We start from the raw sequence: 22,792 nt of genomic DNA, 5'->3' as shown, positions 1-22,792 counted from the left end.
AAAAAATAAAAAAGAGATCATGAAGCAGAAAAAAATGTAAAATTTTACCTTCCTGTTTTCTATCCTATTTCAGGTACTCATAGTGTACACTACCAGTTACCTAGTTTGTCCTGGCCATGACCGCTCCTAATTTCCTGTAGAGACATCTCTGCCAGCTAGACTACAGAACTCCAACAGGCATTTATAAGATATAACAAACCCTAATGGTTAGGGGTGCAACGGATCAAAAAACTCATGGTTCGGATCGTTCCTCGGATCAGGAGTCACGGTTCGGATCATTTTCGGATCAACAAAAAAAAAATCTCCCCCACTGTAATATCCACAATCTCCCTATTGGCAGAGTATTGCAGGGTATTGGCAGGGTATTGGCGGGTATATTGGCAGGGTATTGGCGGGTATATTGGCAGAGTATTGGCAGAGTATTGGCAGGGTATTGACAGGGTATTGGCAGGGTATTGGCAGGGTATTGGCAGGGTATTGGCGGGTATATTGGCAGGGTATTGGCGGGTATATTAGCAGAGTATTGGCAGGGTATTGACAGGGTATTGGCAGGGCATTGCAGCAGGGTATTGCAGAGTATTGGCAGGGTATTGCAGCAGGGCATTGTAGAGTATTGGCAGGGCATTGCAGAGTATTGGCAGGGTATTGGCAGGGCATTGCAGAGTATTGGCAGGGCATTGCAAAGTATTGGCAGGGCATTGCAGAGTATTGGCAGGGCATTGCAGCAGGGCATTGCAGAGTATTGGCAGGGTATTGGCAGGGCATTGCAGAGTATTGGCAGGGCATTGCAGAGTATTGGCAGGGTATTGCAGAGTATTGGCAGGGCATTGCAGAGTATTGGCAGGGCATTGCAGCAGAGCATTGCAGAGTATTGTCAGGGCATTGCAGAGTATTGGCACTGCTGCCATCCGATCTCTCCCCTCCACTGTACAGAGGGGAGAGAGGAACCGGCGTCATGACATGACGCCGGTTTGTTACAAGTGATCGCTCCATCATGTGATGGAGTGATCACGTGCTAAACAGCCGCCGGGTGTACCAAGATGGCCGCCGCTCTGGAGCTAGGCCGAAGCCGCGGCCTTTCCTATGGCCGAGGCCACAGAGCACTCCGTGGATCGCGGGTGTCCTGTACGGATCAACCTCCGCGGATCGGATCACGGATCGATGACGATCCGTTGCACCCCTACTAATGGTATATTTAACAGATCAGTAGAAAGCAAATGGGAGACATTCAGTGTTAGGGTTTATGGACTCTGCCCTAATGGGCCATAAAGGTTTGAAGGGGGCTGGAGGAAATGACCACTTTTTGTGGTGTCGTTAGTCAGGAAGGGGCAAATTCTTGAAACGTTGCAAAGGTGAACCACTTGCCTACCGCAGATATACTGTGGCAGGTTGGCTCTATTACGTGAAATGACTTACCTGTATGTCATTTCCTGCAATAGACAGAGGGGGGGGGGCATGCGCGCTGATTGGCCAGAGCGCCTGCCGATCGTTCCCCAGAGAGGCAGAACACCGTTCTGCCTATGTAAACAAGGCAGATCACTGTTTTGACAGGGGAAAAGCAGAAACACGGATCTCTGTTTCTGGTGCAAAAAATTTAAACCGCAGAGGTGAATAAATACCACCAAAAGAAAGCTCTATTTGTGGGGGAAAAAAAAGGCACACATACTTTTTGGGTACAGCGTCACACGACCATGCAATGGTCAGTTAAAGTAACGCAGTGCCGTATCTTAAAAAATGGCCTGGTCATTAAGGAGGTAAAACCTTCCGGGGCTGAAGTGGTTAAGGCTGCAAGATGTACCCAGTGATTGGATGTGGGGGCTGAAGGAGAGGTCAGAGTCTAGGATTACCCCCAGCACCCTGGCATCTGTGGAGGAACCAATGGTTGTGCCGTTGATCTTAATGGTAAAGTCACGGGGAGGGGATCAGGGAGGAGGAAATATTACAAGCTCAGTTTTAGAAACATTGAGTTTGAGGAAGTGGTGAGGCATCCAATGCCATCCATACTGATACGTCACTCAGTAAATTTGTGATACGTGAGGAGATTGAGGGGGTATGTTGAGGAGTGGAGAGATAGATCTGGGTCAGCATTGAGGGAAGAGGTATAGAGAAAGAATTGGAGGGGCCCAAGGACAGAGCCTTGGGGTACCCCAACAGAAAGAGGAAGAGGAGTGGAGGAGATGGTGTTGTATGTGACCCTGAAAGTGTGCTGAGATAGGTAGGAGGAGAACCATGAAAAAGCAGAATTACAGGGGGACCAAGAGAGTGGAGTTTGTTGGTGGTCAACTGTGTCAAAGGCAGCAGAAAGGTCCAAGAGTATCAGTATGAAGTACTGGCCATTGGTTTTAGCAGTTAGTAGGTCATTGGAGAGTTTTAATTGGGCAGTTTCAGTGGAATGTTGTGGGTGGAAGTCAGACTGTAGGGGATAGAGAAGGTTGTTGTCAGTGAAGTAGCAACTCATACGGTTGTGGACAAGGCATTCAAGAAGCTTGGAGGAGCAGAGAGATGGGTCTTAAGCTATTCAAAATGGTGAGGTCCAGTGAGGGTTTTTTTTAAGTCTGGGGGTAACCAGTGCATGTTAGAGCTAGGAGGGAAAGGTGCCAGAAAAGAGGAAGAGGTTGAAGATGTGGGTTAGAGAGTTTAGGATAGAGCAGTAATTGTAGTTGTTCCAGTTTGACATAGATGACCTCTATCATACCACTTGTGAGCCAGTTGTCCTCTTTGCCAAAAATATGTACCTCCAGTGTCCTCCAAAGAATATCCCTTTTCCTTGAGGTGTAGGAAGACTGCCAAGTCTTGACCTGTAGAATTTTTTCCCCTCCTATGTTGGACCATTGGTTTCTTGAGATTATTTTGCCTCCCCAATACAGGTCCGTGAATTCCCCACAAGTCCAGTTGACTGTAACTAACTGCCACTTGCTAGGTAAATAGGCAATTATTATCTTAATTAGTTTCTAATCCAGAACTCTCCCTAAGATTTAAGCCATGTTTTGTTTCCTTTTATTCTTCACATTGATTTCCTTTTATTCCTCACTATGCTGACATTTATTGTGAAATATTTCTTCCTTGTTCTCATTCTTCTTTTCTCCTGTCCAGCTCATACATATTCCAGAAACGTTGGGTGAAGCTGGACACAGACTACCTCCGATACTTTGACAGCGACAAGGTGCGTTAACGATGGTTTCCACTAATCAGACATTCTGATATTCCACAAATATTTCTTGGCTTTGATGGTGTCATGTGGGAATTGAAAACTGCTTAGCTCCTAAATTTCCGTTACATGACTCAGCTGACCTACTGCCAAATTAGTCCCTGAGAGATAGAAGGAACCACCAGAGGGTTCAATACTGACCTCTAATCTTCCTTGAAGTTTTGTGCTCCTCTGCTGGACTGAAATGGCTTACTCTGATTTCACTGCATACTGTGAGCTTCTCACAATGTGCATTAGAGATGCTTTAGCCATTTCTTGTCCACCCCTTTCATTCATGGAATTCAATCATGGAAGCTCAGCATCACATGTCGGCGTTACTTAGGGTGGTTTGCATGCAGGTACAGCTTGCCTAGAAACACCCAATCCTCCAGGCCAACACGACCCATCAAAGCACGTCTCCTCCTAGGAGCCAGCCCATGGCTTGCATCAGAGCTGAGGGTTCTTAAGGCAGGGTGCTGTCGTGTTCCCAGGAAGCTATGCACAGAGACCCAGTGATGACATCACTGGGACCAAAATAAGTTTTATGTCATGAAAACAGGTTTTATTAGCATGTTCATGGAGTTGGGGAGGGAGGAACCAGGAAAGGTGAACTGTAAGCAGGATAAAGTTTAGTTTTCACTGTCCAGCATCTACCAAAAAAATATTGGTTTTGGGTGGACTGACCATTTTAGTCTCTCATCATCTATGGATAAGTTATGGACACCATTTGGCGTGAGCTCATGAAGCCAGCATGAATTATAAATATGGCCCTGCTTGGGGATGGGGGTGGTTGGACATGGTGCCTAATGGGACCAACAACCCATACCATAGAAAAAAAAATTCTTGTAAGGTCCTTCATGGGCTGTAGCTTAATGGGATAAAAAAAAAAAGAGAATTGGAATAAGGTGGCCAGCAGTTATTTTACATAGGCCCCTATAGAGGGCGAATTGTTGACTGCCAAGGTAGCCAACTAATATTTTTCAATGTATTTGCCTCTTCTGCAGGATGTGTACTCAAAGCGGATGATCAAGACAAACTCCATAGCCAAGGTGGCTTCCATGGGAGACCAGAAATTCGAGGTGGCAACGTCTAATAGGAACTTCATGTTCCGGGCTGAGAGTGATGGTAAGTTGGCTTCTTCCAATGGATTTCTGGTATCTCCCGGTTCCTCCATGATGTTACCATTTTACATTGTATCTGTTTCTTAGATTGGAGGGTGCTTCTTTAGGCATCCATGGAAGGTGCCGAGCTTAGTCCTACTTGTCAAAATAAGGCCTCACGATGGCATTTTAAAGGACACCTTTCCTTAGAAAAAAACATGGAGGGCGATTGCTCATTATGAAGATGCTGATTGCCTGGCTGGTCTTCTTGCTTTGATACTTTGAGGCCCTGGTTAGGAACCCATATGATGGGACTTCCAATTTTATTTCTGAATTTCCTTAACTGTTCCAGGTCAGTGGGTCAGAAATTATCAAAGCCAGTTGGTCAACTTAAATAGCCAGGAGAAGTCCATGTTCAGATAAAGGTCAGCAGCGGCAGCCCCCCAGGTTTACATTAGAGTGGTGTTTAATCTCCACTTGCAGCTGGTGGACCTGTCATCAGATATGTATTTATCATGTAAAGCGCAGCGTGCTCAGTAATATAAACTAATGCAACTCAATGATGTAGTGCTTACAATTACCAGAACCCCTAAATACCATAAGAAATGTGTACATTTATTGGTATCACCCGATACAGAGAATATGCACCTGCTCCACTTATGCGTTTCACTCCGAGTCAAAGAGAGATTTTCTCTGTATCAGGTGATACCAAGAAATGTACATTGGACTCTATGAAGTTGAGCAGCTCCATGTTTGAAGCATATACAGCTCTTGCTCGTACCTCCAACTCATTTCTTTATAGATGACTTTCTTCAATGGGCACTAATACCCATGAATGTCATATGAGTGTGATTTTATTTATATGCAAATACAATTTTTAAACTGAACTAAACTTTTAACTTTTCCATCAACTCATCCCCAACAGTTTTTACCTTTTGTACCACTTGCTGCACCCAATTAGATTGTAAGCTATTATAAGCCGGGCCCTCTTAACCCTTTTGTATTTTATTGTATTGTAACTCTTCTGTCTCCCTTTAGATTGTAAAGCGCTGTGCAAACTATTGGCGCTACAAATCCTGTAGAATAATAATAATAATTTCATGCCATGTGTGATCTTCTAATCCAGTGGTCTCCAACCTGTGGCCCTTTGCCTGCTTTTATCCGGCCCTTGGGGCAATACTTCATCCTATGACACCAATGATGGGGCACAATTCCCCCCACTGACAGCAACAATGGGGCACATTTCCTCCCAATGACAGCAACAATGGGGCACTATTCCTCCCACTGACACCAATGATGGGGCACTATTCCTCTCACTGACGCCAACGTTGGGGCACTATTCCTCCCACTGACACCAATGTTGGGGCACTATTCCTCCCACTGACACCAATGTTGGGGCACTATTCCTCCCACTGACACCAATGTTGGGGCACTATTCCTCCCACTGACACCAATGTTGGGGCACTATTCCTCCCACTGATGCCAATGTTGGGGCACTATTCCTCCCACTAATACCAATGATGGGGAACTATTACTCCAACTGATACCAACAATGGGGCACTATTCCTCTCTGACACCAAAGGTGGGACATTTTCTACTTCCACTGGCCACAGTCCGGCCCCCCTAAAGTCTGAAGGGCAGTAAACTGGCCCTTTGTTTAGACAGTTTGGAGACCCCTGCTGTAATCTATGGAGATGATATGGAATGGTGATTGAGTGGATCTCTTTGAGGGGATGGAACAGTACTGAACCATTGGATCAGAAACAGTCTGTGGATAAAGAGCACTTTTGCCTGTCTTTAGCAGCCCATAGATTATGCAATTGTCTTTCTTTCCACCATGGAAAGGAAAGAAAATAGCTTGATTCCCCCATCAGCACATTCAGCGTTGATGGGGGAATCCCTATTGTGTTCTGCCGGTAAGGGAACCTTCCCACTGACAGAATACAATGATCACTGCTGGCTGTGGTCACGTGAAAAAAAATCTGATAGGCTGGTTGTACTGAAGTCGATCGATGCATTGACTGCAGTACAACCAGCCTGCTGATAGGTGGACTGAATCTTGGCCAGCCTTGCTGAACCAGCTGAGATTTGATCCATCTATGCCGGCTTTAGTCAGAAAGAGAGGGTGAGCGTATTCTCAGCTGTGGGTGGAGGGGCTTCACGGTGTCGGGTGGAGTAAAAAGCAGCCAATCAAGAATCTAAAAAAAAAAGAAGACTGCATAAGTTGTTTGCACTATGGTGGAAGACGATCGATGGTGTCATTTTCACAAGCCTTTTTGATACATTGTTTATGTATAGTCTGTTTTATTATAACTTTTTTTTTCTAATAACTATAACTGAGTGAGATGGACACTTTATATGTTGTTATATTTTTTTACTGGAGGAAGAATAATATTGTAATTTCTGCTTATTGTGATTTTTTTTGTTTTTTCTTTTGGTGTTTTCACATGTTTTATGGCATTTAGGGGTTCAGGTAATTTTAAGCTCTCCGTCACTGAGGTTTTTTATTTATATATTAGTTTAAATCACAGTGGGGTTGATTTACTTAAACTGGAGAGTGCAAAATCTGGTGCAGCTCTGCATAGAAACCAATCAGCTTCCAGGTTTTTGTTTTGTCAAAACTTATTTGAAGTTAGAAGCTGATTGGCTACCAATGTTATAGCGCCTGCATGTCTTTGTATAGTGCATTGGAAGATGAGAGCACTGGACAGGTGACTAGATGATTAGTGATAATCAGTAAATTGCTGGTTAGTGCTGGAGTGTTGCCGCTCCAGGGTTCAATGCCCTCTGGGGCTTTGTGTTGACCATTTTTTTTTCTATTTGTTCCAGCGGAAAGGAACGAGTGGGTTAAAGCCTTCCAGCAGATCCTGGATGAGAGAAAGATGAAGGCGTTCAATACCCCCACCCTGGAGAACCTGGACAAATATGGCCCCCTGGAAATGAAAGGGTGTAAGCCAAAGCTGTTTGTGGCGGTGGCGGCAGACAAGGTCTATCTGTACAAAAATGGAGAGGTCAGTACAAGGCGCTGTGTGCATTCAAGTGCATTTACTTACAATCTCTTTATTAATTTTGGTCGGGGCTAAAAATATATATATATATATATATATATATATATATATATAAAAATAAAAATCCTGAAATGTACAAATACAGATTGTCAGTAACTCCTCCCTGTCCAGAGCAGTAACTCCTCCCTGTCCAGAGAAGTAGCTCCTCCCTGTCCAGAGCAGTGACACCTCTCTGTTCGCAGCAGTGGCTCCTCCCTGTCCAGAGCAGTGACTCCTCCCTGTTCACAGCAATGGCACCTCCTTGTCCAGTGCATAAACTCCTCCCTTCCCAGAGCAGTGGCTTCTTACTGCTCAAAGCAGTAACTCCTTCCTGTCCAAATCAGTGGCTCCTCCCTATACAGAGCAGTAACTCCTTCCCATCCAGAGCGGTAGTTCCTCCCCATCCATAGTAGTACCTTCTGTTTGTCCAGAGCAGCAACTCCTACCTGTTTAGTGCAGCAGCTCATCCCCATCCAAAACAGTGGCTTCTTACTATCCAGAGCAGTGACTCCTCCCTATCCAGAGCAGTGACTCCTCCCTATCCAGAGCAGTGACTCCTCCCTATCCAGAGCAGTGGCTTCTCCCTATTCAGAGCAGTGGCTTCTCCCTATTCAGAGCAGTGACTCCTCCCTATCCAGATCAGTGACTCTTCCCTGTTCAGAGCAGTGGCTTCTCTTCTCCCTATTCAGAGCAGTGGCTTCTCCCTATTCAGAGCAGTGGCTTCTCCCTATTCAGAGCAGTGACTCTTCCCTGTCCAGAGCAGTGACTCTTCCCTGTCCAGAGCAGTGACTCCTTCCTGTCCAGAGCAGTGACTCCTCCCTGTCCAGAGCAGTGACTCTTCCCTGTCCAGAGCAGTGACTCTTCCCCGTCCAGAGCAGTGACTCTTCCCCGTCCAGAGCAGTGACTCTTCCCTGTCCAGAGCAGTGACTCTTCCCTGTCCAGAGCAGTGACTCTTCCCCGTCCAGAGCAGTGACTCTTCCCCGTCCAGAGCAGTGACTCTTCCCCGTCCAGAGCAGTGACTCTTCCCCGTCCAGAACAGTGACTCTTCCCCGTCCAGAGCAGTGACTCTTCCCCGTCCAAAGCAGTGACTCCTCCCTGTCCAGAGCAGTGACTCTTCATCATTCAGAGCAGTGGCTTCTCCCTGTCCAGAGCAGTGACTCTTCCCCGTCCAGAGCAGTGACTCTTCCCCGTCCAGAGCAGTGACTCTTCCCCGTCCAGAGCAGTGACTCTTCCCCGTCCAGAGCAGTGACTCTTCCCCGTCCAGAGCAGTGACTCCTCCCTGTCCAGAGCTGTGACTCTTCATCATTCAGAGCAGTGGCTTCTCCCTGTCCAGAGCAGTGACTCTTCCCCGTCCAGAGCAGTGACTCTTCCCCGTCCAGAGCAGTGACTCTTCCCCGTCCAGAGCAGTGACTCTTCGTCATTCAGAGCAGTGGCTTCTCCCTGTCCAGAGCAGTGACTCCTCCCCACCCAGATCAGTAACTCCTCCCTGCCCAGAGCAGTGGCATCTCCCTATCCAGAGCAATAACTCCTCCCTGTCAAAATCAGTGGCTCCTCCCTGTCCAGAGCAGTAACTCCTCCCTGTCCATAGCAGTGGCTTCCGTTTGTCCAGTGCAGCAGCTGCCTTCTGTCCAGAGCAGTGACTCCTCCCCATCCAGAGCAGAGACTTCTTCCCTTTCAGAGTAGAGATTCCTTCCTTTCCAGAGCAGCAACTTCTTCCCTTTCAGAGCAGAGATTCCTCCCTGTCCAGAGCTGTGGTTCCTCCCCATCCAGATCAGTAACTCCTGCCCATCCAGAGCAGTAACTCCTCCCTGTCCAGAGCAGTAACTCCTCCCTGTCCAGGGCAGCAACTCCTCCCTGTTCAGGGCAGTAACTACTCCCCGTCCAGGGCAGTATCTCCCCCTGTACGCCTGTTTTAACCCCATCCTAGGTTGAAATGAGAGGCAGAATGTGTGCCTCTTCCAAAATCTCTGACGGATTCCATTCCCAATTTGGATTGAAGCCCTTTATGACAAGCCAACAGCATTCTTAAAATACAGTGGCTTCGAATAGGTTCAGTTTCCCAAAAAAAGAGGGCTAAAGCAGGGGTGTCCTCTACCACTCATTTTATTTATACTCGCAATAGAGCTCTTAGCACAAATGATCCAACATCCAGACATCCAAGGTAGATCAATAGCTGAGGGTAACCAAAAATCAGTGCGATTTGCTGATAACATACTGATATGTTGCACTGAGACACATATCTCCCCTACTCAACCAGTCACAATTAGCTGGACTGTCAGGACTACATGTAAATGAATCAAAGTCTGGAGCCCTAAATATTTTGACAAAACCTCAGACCCTGGCTACAGTCCAACTTTACCTTCCATTTGGGTACCAATCCCCCATACCCTGGTATACACCTCACCTACATACGACTCCCCGTCCAGAGAAGTATCCAGTATCCAGTATCCAGTATCCGGCCAATAATCCCTCCATACTTAATTCCTGACAGATTGTCAAAATGTACTGGTTTTGTAGAATCCATGCTAAAAAAAAAATGTTTCACCTGCCCAAGCTCAGTGGCAACTCCCCAACCCCATCCCATCCCATATTCTTTGTATTACCCAAAACAAAGTTCTAAAATGTATCTGGGGTTCGGTTAGATCCCATAATAATCAAACTGTTCAGATGCGCACTCCAAGGAGGCCTCGGGGTTCCACACCTTGACACTACTTCGTGGACCTTAATATTTGGGGCTGCCACCTAACGTCTTTAGCCTCTTCACTATGGAGGTAACCCTCTGGCCCAAAAACCTGTATCCTACACTTAAACATTCATTCCACATTTGCCACTCAGTGAGTTATTCCGGTAATCTCAAATCCCGTCATCTCCCTTTTGCAGGAATTGCTGGCTGCCCACTTTTCCCACCCAGGATGGAGGAGCCCTCCCCATTTTCCTGGTGGCTACAAAAAGGATACGGCATTGTCCACTTCCAGCTCATCCTCAATTGCATTATTAACTTTTTTCAGACTACAGGAGAAAAACCAGAATAGAGAACTTTCCATTAAGTCCAAATGTGATATTATGCTGAATCTCTAATACATGGGAAGACCTCTCTTCTAACCCTTGCAGACTTTTAAATTTGTTGCCAGGATGACCCATATTCCCCAGGGATAATCTTTCTTCTATGTATCTCTCCTCCTCCATAATTCCATGATGGAATTTTCCTAAATGCGAGCCTGGGAGAGGCAAGTCGGATCTTCTTGCCTAAAAAACAAAGTAAAGAATCATGGTCCATCATCGTGAAGAGCTCAATCAATATAAATCCTCTAGAAAACTCATATAAAGTACTGTTTCAATGGTATTTAACCCCTGCTAGAAGCTGTCAATACATACAATCCTATTCCCCTCAATAATTTAGAGGGGGCCAACCATGTTCCACATATAGTGGACTTTCTCAAGACTCCAACACTAATAGATAAGATTCAATCACTGCATTATCTCCATCTTGCACCTCAATATTCCCGAAAACCCCTGGGAATCTCTCTACTTTCAAACTCCAATCAATTTCCCCCCAAAACAAATATATATTTAATGTAATCAAACAAACTCTTGCCAGAGTTTGGAAGTCACCCAATGATACATTAATCGCTGTCACGATTTAGCCTGCAGTTTCCTGCCTGTGTAATTCCTGCCTCCTTGCTGCAGTGGTTCTTCTCCATTCACATGTGTTGTTTGGCTTCTGTGCTCTCCTATGGGTGTCACCTTCTACCTGGTGGTTTTAAAATTCCTTTCCTTCAATCACTTCCTGACCCGCCACCCAGTTTGCTTCCCTATATAAGACATGCTCAGTGAAGCCCGCGTTGCCTGAGCAACTTCCTAGTTTTCTGAGCTCCTATTGTCTAACTTCCTGTGTATCAGCCCCGACTTCTTCTTCCGTTTGTGCTTACCTTCCACTCGCGCTGACATTGGTTTGTTTCCTGGATCTTCTTTTGTCTCCTGCACGCAAGCAGTCTCTGTATCATCAGCTAAGGGCAGCGACCTGGTTTCAGTTTGCTGCAAAGTCCATCCCCACCATCAGGGGCCATGGTGAAGAAGCAGGCTGGGGCCTAGACTCTGCACCCTGGGGAATCCCAGGTTGGCGTTCTACAAGGGCTCACTAACACAGAAACCTGACACGCCTGACCCTGCTGGGTCTTATAGGATTCCTAATAGGATTCCTACTGGGATTTCCAGAATTCCTAGGACCTCCACTACCTCTCAGAGTTCTCAGAAATGATGATGGGCATGTCCTCTGACCAGAAGGTTGTTTATGCTCCAACTTTTAAAGTGGCTGGTGCTGCGTCTTATCACCAGCGAGCTAAAAGCTCTCTAATACCTACTCATTGCTTACCTATATTGACCTAACTACTCTCTAGCTTGTTGTCTGCCTTGACCCCTTCCTGGACCTTACTACTCTCCCCCGTCACTCAAATTGACCATGCCTGGGCCAAACCACTTTCTCACCTGCTGCCTTCCTGGACCCCAGTGTGGAGTTGACTACTCTCTCACCTGCCAACTACCTGGACCCCTGGCTGGACCTTACTACTCCCTCCCCTCTCACCTGCCTCAACCCTTGCCTGGACCTGACTACTCTCTCCCCTACCACCTGCCAAAACCTTTGACTGACCTAACCACTCTCTTGTGCACAGCCCTGTGAGCAGTCTCTGGACAGTAACCTTTCCATTCCAGCCACCTCCTTGGTGGGGCAATCCAGAGGGCCGGAACCTGTTGGGAGTTTGCAGCAAAGAAAACTGGGGCCACATGCGTTCCCGACCCATCTTCACTATCAGGAGCCCTGGTGAAGACCAACTGCAACTTAGGACTCCATCCCTCGGCAGAGCCTGTGTCACCTGCCAGGGAGAACCATAACACTTATCCTGAGCTTCTAGAAGTTCAGAATAAACTAAAAGACACCTTTGTAAATGAAAACTCACTGCCATCCTCCTAGACAAATGTGAGAATTTTCTGTTTGTATGGCAACAATGGATTGATCATTTCTGAACCTCAGACCTGGATAACTCCCTCCCATACCTGTAATTACCCCCATGCCTTGCAGGGGCGTAACTAGAAATAGCAGGGCCCCATAGCAAAATGTTGTATGGGGCCCCCCTGCAAACAGCCCCCCCCCACCACAGCTGCCCTAGTGTCAATGCACCATGACCTGTGCCCAATACAGCGTGACCTGTGCCCAATACAGCGTGACCTGTGCCCAATACAGCCTGGTCTGCCTGTGCCCCATACAGCCCCACCTATGCAGAGGAAGAGGCAAGCCACCCGCATCAGCAGAGAGCGGGATTGCCCGCTGTAATAGCTTTCATTTGAATTTCCTGTCTTCCCGGGGCTCATCGTCACATAGACCCACCTCTTGGCCTGACGCCTTTGATGACGTCACATGTCCCGCATTGGATCGGCGTTCTGTCTATCAAAGGCACCGGGCCAAAAGGTGGAGCTATGTGACGTGAGCCCCGGGAACACTGGAAGTTCTAATGAAAGCTCTTACATTGGGCAATTCAGCTTTCTGCTGATACAGACAGCTCGCCTCTTCCTTTCCTCTCTCTTCCCCTGGCTGGGAGACTGTGTCGGCGGTGCTCTTATCTTCACTGGGCCCCACTCGGCTGCGGGCCCCATAGCGCCTGCATGGGTCGCTATGGTGGTAGTTACGCCCCTGATGCCTTGCCACTATCGGAGCTTCTGGTCCCTCCTAGCTGTCCTGGTCTCCGCATAGGGGAAATGGAATGCCTGCTCCCCTACTCACTGATCCTAACTATACTACAAGGCCTTCATTTCATATTGTACATCCTCTTCCATTCCCCCTTTTTTTCTCTCTTCTTCCCTATCTTATTCATCCCCCCTATTTGTAAGTTTCCCAAGCCTATACTGTCCTTCCACTTACTGCTCTGCCTAATCTCCACTCCAAGTTCATCCCCTGACAAACAACCCCATGCTTATTAATCCCCTCCCCCCACTGCCTTTTCCACCTTTTCCTATCCCACCGTCCTATAGTCCCATGTCTCTAGATCAGTGTTTCTGAACCTTTTTTTTTCAGTCAAGGCACCCTTTAAAAATTATGGACAGTCTCGAGGCGCCCCCATTCTAAAATGTAAAAACTATTCTAGTAGTTTTACATAACACAGCCACATCCAGAAGTCCATGTAAGACACCCAATGTTAGAGGCGATTTATTCTTCCAAAGCAAATACACTTTTTGACTGACTAGTATTCCAATGTTTCTCTTCTCCCTCAGTTTTTCTCCATCACTCAGCTAATGTGACCCCAACACTGATGGAGAAGGGCAGGGGAGGATGCTATGCAGGCAACTGACATCCTCCTTATCAATTGGTGAGGCCATTGGTCATTAGGACGCCGGCAGCTAGAAGGTTGTAATGGTGCACAATGAAAACCTATGACTTTGTGTAACTAAAAGGAAGCCTTCATCCACACACCGGCTTGTATACAAATTTTGGGCAATTTTTAGGCCTTTTGCCAAGGCACTGTAACAGAACCCTGTTGCACTCAGCTTGAGTGCTTCCGTCAGTATATCGCTTCCTAAGCTCTGAAACACAAGACCAATGGATCTGGCTATAGTAACCGCAAGAACCAGGCAACACCAGTCTTGGAGTACACCAGAAATAGAACTGCTTATTAGAACAAGAATACAGTCTTATATACACTTGAGAAAGACATTCCCCCCTTTCCTGATCATATTACCCTAACAATACAAACTGTAACCAGAAACATAAATTAACATGAGCTAATTACCTAATCATTTAACCAGCCTAGGTGACTCCGAGGCCTGATCTTTCAGGTCAGCCTTGTCGTCTTCTAGCTCAGAAGACACAATCCACATTATTACAAGTATAAACACAGGTCACCTTCTCACAATAGCAGGAGTTCCCAGTAGCAGACTATCCGTCTCCTACATTGTACAGAGGCCAATGTGATCAGCTCTTTCAATTAACATGTATAGTTCAGAATCAAATAAACCAGGAATAGTCTTTGTATAGTTCCTGGGAGATATTGTGGATAAATATTACTGTTTCATTTGCTTGGTCACCCTGTGCCCCTAATAGACACATGGTGACTTAGACATAAGAAGGACATGGGGGGCTGAAACAAAGGTTTCCCAGTTCTCTCCACAAGCCCCTGTCACAGGCACCCCTGAAGAAACCTCAAGGCACCCTGCTTGAAAAAGGCTTCTCTAAACCACATGCGTCAAACACAAGGCCCGTGGGCTGAATCCAGCCCGGTAAGGCCATTTCATGTGGCCCTCACACCTCTCCTGCCGCTGTGGCATCCCTTTTGTCTCCGCCTGCACCTTTTCGCAGCAGCAGAGAGGAGGACAGAACTCCTCCAAGAGATCCTGTGTTTCTCTGTGCAGCTGGAGCACCCCCGTTGTCTCCACCTCCCATGGTCTCAGCAGTTAAAGGACTTTAGTCCTCCTCTGGTGCTCCTCCAGACCCTGCACTTTCTGCTTTCCAGCTTCTTCCCGGCAGCAGCACAAGTTAAGGGGCGTGCACTGTGATGTAAGAGCTGGTGGGGGATTCTTGACTTAGACTTGACATCTAAGGGGCAGTGGGGTGCTCCGGGCATCTAGTCTTACATATACAACTGGCCCTTTTGAGGGCAACCATAATGCTGATGCAGCCCGCAATGAAATTGGGTTTGATACCCCTGCTCTAGACACTCACACACCTACCTATGTATGCAGCCACTTTGTTGGAGACACCCTCATTTCCGCCCCCCATTCAACTACATTATACACTTTATACTTTACACATTATAGTCCTTCCTGTTGCTGAACCCTCATGGCAACCAGAGGAATGGCTACACAGAGTTTCCATTTTCCCCAACCCTGTACTCGGTGCATCCTACAAATCTGTGATTGTCTTATTTTATGATTTACTTAATTGCAATACTCGTTACTCGATGTAACACCTGTCTTTGTATTGTTTGCATTTCATTGTTTATCAAACTAATAAAAATTCTCGTAAAAGCTGAACAAACAGCTCACAGATTACAGGAAGCATTGCAACTTTGAAAAAGGTCAGAATATTTTTTTTTTTTACACCGAGATCTCTGTGTGTAATACATTGGGGCTATATGCCGCAGGCTTTTACATGGTGCTCCTGGCTTAATGCAACCTCTTGTCACATGACCCTGTCCTCGGCAGCTCACCGCTCTGTGAGCAGCACAGGGCAGTACCAAAATCAAGGGACACTGTGGGGGTCTAATTATAAAAAAAAAAATCTGCAGACCTTCCCTTTTCCCTTGCAAAGAGATTTTGGGTTGCTGCAATAGAGCAACCAAAGCACCAGGCTAAAGTGTAATACACAGGCAAGCAGAAGTCAGGGCAGTCGGCGTTCTGGCAAGGTCGCATCCTGTGTAGGTGGCTGATGGAAGGAAGCAAGCAGATGAATAACCAGAGGGCAGACTGGGGTTGTAAAAAAGGAGAAAGGCTGGTGCTATGAAAGTCAGCTAAAACATTGTCTTATTATTTCATGTGAACAGCAGTCAAAAATAAATCCAACGTGTTTCGGCCGTTAGCCATGATTAAAGCCTGAGGGCGTGAAACGCGTTGGCTTTCTTTTTGACCGCTGTTCACATGCAATAATAAATAATAAAATAGTGATTTACTGCTCCATCAAATACTAAAGAATGTTCTGCCTTTTGCTGCTACTGGGAAAATCTCGCTCCATAATGCACTAGTTCAATAGGATGCTTCACAATACAGTGCCTTGAAAAAGTATTCATACCCCTTGAAATTTTCCATAATTTTTTCATGCTACAACCACAAATGTAAATGGGATTTTATGTGATAGACCAACACAAAGTGGCACATAATTGTGAAGTGGAAGGAAAATTATAAGTGGTTTTCAAAATTTTTGACAAATAAATATGTGAAAACTGTGGGGGGCATTTGTATAGCCCCCCGGAGTCAATACTTTGTAGAACCGCCTTTCTCTACAATTACAGCTGCAAGTCTTTTTGGGGATGTCTCTACCAGCTTTGCACATCTAGAGAGGGACATTTTTGCCCATTCTTCTTTGCAAAATATCTCAAGCTCTGTCAGATTGGATGGAGAGCGTCTGTGAACAGCAATTTTCAAGTCTTGTCACAGATTCTCAATGTGATTTAGGTCTGGACTGTGACTGGGCCATTCTAACACATGAATATTCTTTGATCTAAAACATTCCATTATAGCTCTGGCTGTATGTTTAGTACAAATAAATAGGAATTTGGGACTTTAAAATGAAGCAAATGGGTAGTGGAGGTAGAATAAAACCGTCTGTAAATTGTAGTATGAAATATTTATTAATTATAAAAAGTATAACACGCAGTAAAAGAGTATTAATTTCACATACAATAAAATAATTCATTACATACACGTATAAATGGTGTACACATAGTAGAGGCATACTAGAGAATAATACAAAATGGCAGCACATGATTGGATATTGATAAAAAATAGAGAAACATGATTTTGCTATCAGCAACATGCCTGATATCGATACATGCACCCACATTGTAAATGTACATTAGCTATGTAGGAAAATGATAGGTATAGTCAAAAAAAAGGGCGAATAGTATAGGTTGCTATGGTTCCATGTAAGATGTAACTAGGGCATCAAATGGCAAAGCTCGACGCGTTTCGTTGGTATGTCCCCACTCATCAGGAGCTGATGTAAGTACATTTTCCTGTAAAATATGTATGAAAGGTATAATGAACCATAATGTCCATATAAAAATGTAAAAAATAGATAACCGAACATTCAATATATAGAGCAGATTGTACTCAACGCACTCACCAACTCAAACAACAGGTGCAGTGTGCGGTGGTGGGAGCAGGGTGGGCCAGGAACATAGCCTCTCCACGGGAGCCGAGGCGGCGTAAGTAAAGGTGCGACATCGGGCAGGCGGAAACAAGAAAATGGGGCAAAGTATATACCCACTGAATAGAAATGTTTGTTGTAGAGACAAGCAGATCTAAAAATAGAGTAGTATATTCCATTAGGTGTATATATAACATGTAATAGTGTTTATTAGTAATGATAATAGTAATGGAATAGTAGATAGTGAGCCCAATAAGTTCCAAGGAAGGTGATAAATAATTAGCCAAGTGTGTATGTGAAAGAATCTATAATAATAATAAGTAGGTGGTGTGAAGAAGGGTATGAAAATAGCCAAAAAAAGAGGAGAATATAGTGGTGATTAATGTGTAAGAAATAACAGATGAAAAGTGATAAAGGACTAAAAGAGTGAATGAAAACGATTTACCAAGGAAGTAAACCCTAAAACCAAGAAAAGCCAGAATGGCTGTATGTTTCGGGTCGTTGTCCTGCTGGAAGGTGAACCTCCACCCCAGTCTCAAGTCTTTTGCAGACTCTAACAGGTTTTCTTCTAAGATTTCCCTGTATTTGTCTCCATCCATCTTCCCATCAACTCTGACCAGCTTCCCTGTCCCTGCTGAAGAAAACCATTCCACATCATGATGCTGCCACCACCATGTTTCACGGTGGGGATGGTGTGCTCAGGGTGATGTGCAGTGTTAGTTTTCCTCCACACATAGCGTTTTGCTTTTAGGCCAAAAAGTTGAATTTTGGTCTCATCTGACCAGAGCACCTTCTTCCACATGTTTGCGGTGTCCCCCACATGGCTTCTCACAAACTGCAAACAGGACTTCTTATGGCTTTCTTTCAGCAATGTCTTTCTTCTTGTCACTCTTCCATAAAGGCCAGATTTGTGGAGAACACGACTAATAGTTGTCCTGTGGACAGATTCTCCCACCTGAGCTGTGGATCTCTGCAGCTCCTCCAGAGTTACCATGGACCTCTTGGCTCTTCTCTGATGAATGTTCTCTTTGCCCGGCCGGTCAGTTTAGGTGGACAGCCATGTCTTGGTAGGTTTGCAGTTGTCCCATACTCTTTACATTTTCCGATGATGGATTGAACAGAGCTCCGTGAGATGTTCAAAGCTTGGGATATTTTTTTATAACCTAACCCTGCTTTATACTTCTCCACAACTTTATCCCTGACCTGTCTGGTGTGTTCCTTGGCCTTCATGATGCTGTTTGTTCACCAAGGTTCTCTAACAAACCTCCGAGGGCTTCACAGAACAGCTGTATTTATACTGAGATTAAATTACAGACAGGTGGACCCTATTTACTAATTAGGTGACTTCTGAAAGCAATTGGTTCCACTAGATTTTAGTTAGGGGTATCAGAGTAAAGGGGCTGAATACAAATGCCCCCCACACTTTTCACATATTTATTTGTAAAAAGATTTGAAAAACAATTATTATTTTCCTTCCACTTCACAATTATGTGCCACTTTGTGTTAATCTATCACATAAAATCCCAATAAAATACATTTACGTTTTTGGTTGTAACGTGTCAAAATGTGGAATATTTCAAGGGGTATGAATACTTTTTCAAGGCACTGTACGTACCTCCCTCTCCTCCACTGCCAATCGATTGCTAAGGGAGGTGGAGGTATGCTCAGAGGGAGGGGAGGGGGGAGTAAGCAGGGGAGGGATTTAGCACTCTGCTGGTATGGTGCTGCACTAGGACCACCCACAGGCAGCCCCTGCTGGGCCCAGGCTCCTCTGATGGGGCCTGGGTCCGGTATTTTAGTACTCCCTGAAGGAAGCCCTGATGAGAAGAAGAACAGAGAGGGTCCAGGATGGGTGGAATTCTGTAGTCCAGCAGGCGGGGATTGAGATTTCACTGTGGTAGAGACATTGTATTGTCACCTCAAACAGGAAGTTAGGCGCACCCTGAAATTTTGGCTGCTAAACAGGTATTTGTCTGTACTTGCAGCATATTTAATGGAACAAAACAGGGGAAAATGTGCATGTATTGTAGAGATGTACTGCATATGTTTTCTGCTTTTTATTGTCCTGACATACACTTGAACTGTGTCTCCACGTGAAGATGGGTGCAGGTTAACTAGCAGGGTGAAGATACAGCCACAGACAACGGCTTTCTAACCTACTTGCAATCCATGGCACACCCTGCCAGGTTCTGTTCATGCAGGCATCTCTGCCAAGCGCCTTCCTTCCCTCTGGGCATGGGGTTGGCCCTGCCGTCATTTTGCAATATAATATAAAAATGCTTATAGGATGCACAGCAGGGAGAACCTTGTGTCCTGAAAAACAATGATGACCGCTGCTTTGTGTCCTTGCAGGATTTTTGCTCCGGGGTCGGAATTACCTCCATTGACATGAACGTCGGCAACGTGAAGGAAGTGGACAAAAAATGCTTTGACCTGACCACGCCGTACAAGACCTTCAGGTGAGGAGAAGAGGTCTGGGCCTGTGGTGGGTTCTGCCTGGGTGCGAATATGCATTCCTTTGGAAATTAGTTCTTGAAGAGGCTATCAGTGCCTCTGGAAAACCGTATGGTATCAGCTAAAAAAAAATTACAGCCCTGCAGCATTTCCCACCTCTAATATCTACATCCAGCACGTTGGTAGGCTTCGGCCTTGTTTTTAAAATCAGTTTGAGACACTTCTGATATCATTCCAAATTCACTGATAGGTGCATTTGACCTGCAGTTGACTTCCTGACCCACAGTTGACTTCTTGACCCACAGTTGATGTCCTGACCTGCAGCTGATCTCCTGACCTGCAGTTGATCTCCTGACCTGCATTTGACCTACTTCTGACCTGCAGTTGACTTATTGTCCCACAGTTGATCTGCTGACTTGCAGTTAACCTACTTCTGACCTACTTCAGTCTGCTTTTGCATTCCTATAGACTTGCATGGGGTGAGAAGCAGCTCTGCCATGAACAAAAGCCTGTTGACACTGACCCTAATTCTGCCAGTTTTAGTGGCCTAACACAATACTCATCTAGCATCATTGGTTTAAAATCTGTATCTTGTTGTCACCCTAAGAATAGAAACCCCAAAATGGGTTGACCAATAAATGGTGTATTCACTAGTAGAACCATCCTAGAGTAGTGCAGGCTGTTAGGTAAATTTAGTTAGCTCCTCTGTAATCAGTGAAGCAGGGTTTGATTGTTTAGACCTGCTCAGTGTCCCACAAGCTGTTGCTCTGATTACTTCCCCCTGTATTCTAGAGAATTCTAGAAGTACAAGGAAAAAAACTGAGGAAGCAGCCTGAATATTTATGGAACTCCAGCCAATCCCTGGGGAGGTGTGCCCAGAAGGTGGTGGAAGAGCCCATAAATAGTCTGGGGCCTGAGGCTGGGGCAGCAGACTTCCTGGATCCAGTCCTGCTGGAGGAGACCGTTGATCAGGCGCTCTGACCCTGGGGCAGAATTTCTCAAGGTGCCATCTGAAGACATTGAGGTCCCAGCTGAGACTTCAGCTGGGGGGTCTATTTGCAAAAGCACAGTCCTAGAATTTGGGTCTAGAGAAGTTCACTGGAGATTGTCAGGAGGACCTTGAGGGGAAAAGTGTTCAGCTGTCCTGTGGTGGAGTGAGTATGTGTTTCCCCCACTGGAGAGTGACCGGTAGATATCAGAAGGAAGCAACCAATGATCCTGTGGCTGTATGATTAACTGGCCCTCATGCTGGAAGTTCGTGACTGCCTGCAGCTTTATTCTGGTTCACTGGGAAAAGTCCTAGTCTCCTGCCAGCACTAGAGATTCTGTGGGACATTCTTTTTTCTAGCTCAGGGAATAGTCCTCAAAGTGTTCCTTTCTTCATTTCTGGGGTATCCCATGCTCACTCACCCCATCAAAGTTCTATGTTCCAATAAAACGCTAAAAAAAAGGCATCCCTGGACTGTTCCTTTGAGCCAGTGAAATAGTGAAGAAAATGCTATGCTCCTGGCTGTGTGTGCCCTAACTGTGGGAATAAGACAAAATTTGCCAGTGGCTCTTTCGGGGGTGCGCTACACAGAAACTTGAATAGCTCCCCATTGAGCCATGGCTGTGCATGCACCTGGGCTAGGGTCAACCATCTACATTTTTTAAACAACTGGGTCCACCAATCAGATGAGAACTTCTTAGCACGTTTCGTGAACCAAAGTCCACTTCTTCAGAAGAAAGTGGGTCATTGTAAAGCCTTCCTTGTCACAGTTTCAATAGAAGTTACAGCTAGTGTAAACTTTTCAGCCCTTCGCAGCCTTTACAGAGCGGTGATATAAACCAGCCAGGATCTTGAAGGACTGCAAGGTTTAAAGACCAAAGTTGAGCATCAGGAGAATATCCCCTATTGGGGTTGAGTCCAGTGATATCCCCAAGTATATGCCAGCAATAATTCCTATTGAAGCTGTGGCACAGCGGGCTTTATGATGACCCATTTTCTCCTGAAGACGTGAACTTTGGTTCACGAAAAGTGTTGAGAGGACTTCATGGAGACCCATTTTGGACTTGGCTTTAAAATGCACTGATTCACCCAATATCATGAAACACAAAGTCACCCATAGGGGTTTCCGAGTTAGAATGTGAGGCACCCACAGGCAATTGGATAAGAATGTGGGGCGTCTCCTCTCTCTATGCCCTCCACAGTTCCCAGGTCAGATGTTTGGCAACACACAGTCTTGGATCTTGTTGGTTTTATTGATTGTGGCTGATTTGAAAGAGCTTGCTGATAGACATATATATAGAACGCTCCACTAATTTTCTCCCGAAGAAGTGGGCTTTGGTTCACGAAACACATTGAGAAGTTTTCATCTGATTGGTGGACAATTGTTCAAAAATCTATGCATAATTTATGAATAAGCCCCATTAATGATATGCATATAGTTTAAAAGTTTGCATTTGGGATGTTTTTATACCCTGATGTGAATCAAACAGTGGAGTGGTCTGGTTTAGTACTGGTTCTGATTCTCTTTCTTTTTTTTTGAACAATGCCTAAAGGGAACCCTGTCTTGTGAAAGAAGCTTGTTTATTACAGCTGGCCATACAGTAGTAGAAATTTGTTCTAACGTTAGTATGAAAAAGCATTCCAGAATACCATTATGGACTCCATTATTGAACACATTTCGTAAGAAAACCCTGCAAAATGTTGTTAAATTGCCATGCCAATGTTTATTGAGCAAAAAAATAAAAACCCAGTAGTGATTAAATACCACCAAAAGAAAGCTCTGTCTCAAAAAAAATTATAAAAAGAAAATTTGGGTACAGTGTTGCATGACTGAGTAATTGTCATTCAAAGTATGACAGCGCTGAAATCTGAAAATTGACCTGGGCAGGAAGGGAGTGAAAGTGCCCGGTACTGAAGTGGTTAAAATCCTTACCTTCAGTTTTGGGATGCACATTATAATAAGTATGTTTTTTTTCCTGAAGAATTCCATTTTTTTTTTTTTTTTGGAACATTTTTTTTTAATTGAATTACAAAAGAACATTTTTTCTAATGGAATTCTACCTGTGGATGGCCAGCTGTAGACAGAGATACATAGGAGAATGCGTGGTGTGCTTTGCTTTTACAGATGATTGGTCAATACATGCTCCGTTTTTGTTTTTAGCCTTT

General features: G+C 45.3%; 1 protein-coding gene across 12 annotated transcripts in view; it reads left to right on the top strand.

Moving 5' to 3' along the window:
• The window catches only part of ARAP1 (ArfGAP with RhoGAP domain, ankyrin repeat and PH domain 1), a 324,988-nt gene that overhangs the window by 153,915 nt on the left and 148,281 nt on the right, over nucleotides 1–22,792 (top strand). For all 12 annotated transcript variants that reach the window (XM_073612624.1, XM_073612632.1, XM_073612623.1 and 9 more), the window contains 4 exons: nucleotides 3,094–3,163; nucleotides 4,192–4,312; nucleotides 7,117–7,298; nucleotides 19,537–19,643. In XM_073612624.1, coding sequence (XP_073468725.1) covers nucleotides 3,094–3,163; nucleotides 4,192–4,312; nucleotides 7,117–7,298; nucleotides 19,537–19,643 — 480 coding nt within the window. The remainder of the gene's footprint in view (nucleotides 1–3,093; nucleotides 3,164–4,191; nucleotides 4,313–7,116; nucleotides 7,299–19,536; nucleotides 19,644–22,792) is intronic.

Source organism: Aquarana catesbeiana, linkage group LG02 (assembly GCF_042186555.1).
Source record: "Aquarana catesbeiana isolate 2022-GZ linkage group LG02, ASM4218655v1, whole genome shotgun sequence".
In the NCBI taxonomy this organism is placed as follows: Eukaryota; Metazoa; Chordata; class Amphibia; order Anura; family Ranidae; genus Aquarana; species Aquarana catesbeiana.
This window is presented reverse-complemented; position numbering and strand designations above follow the sequence as displayed.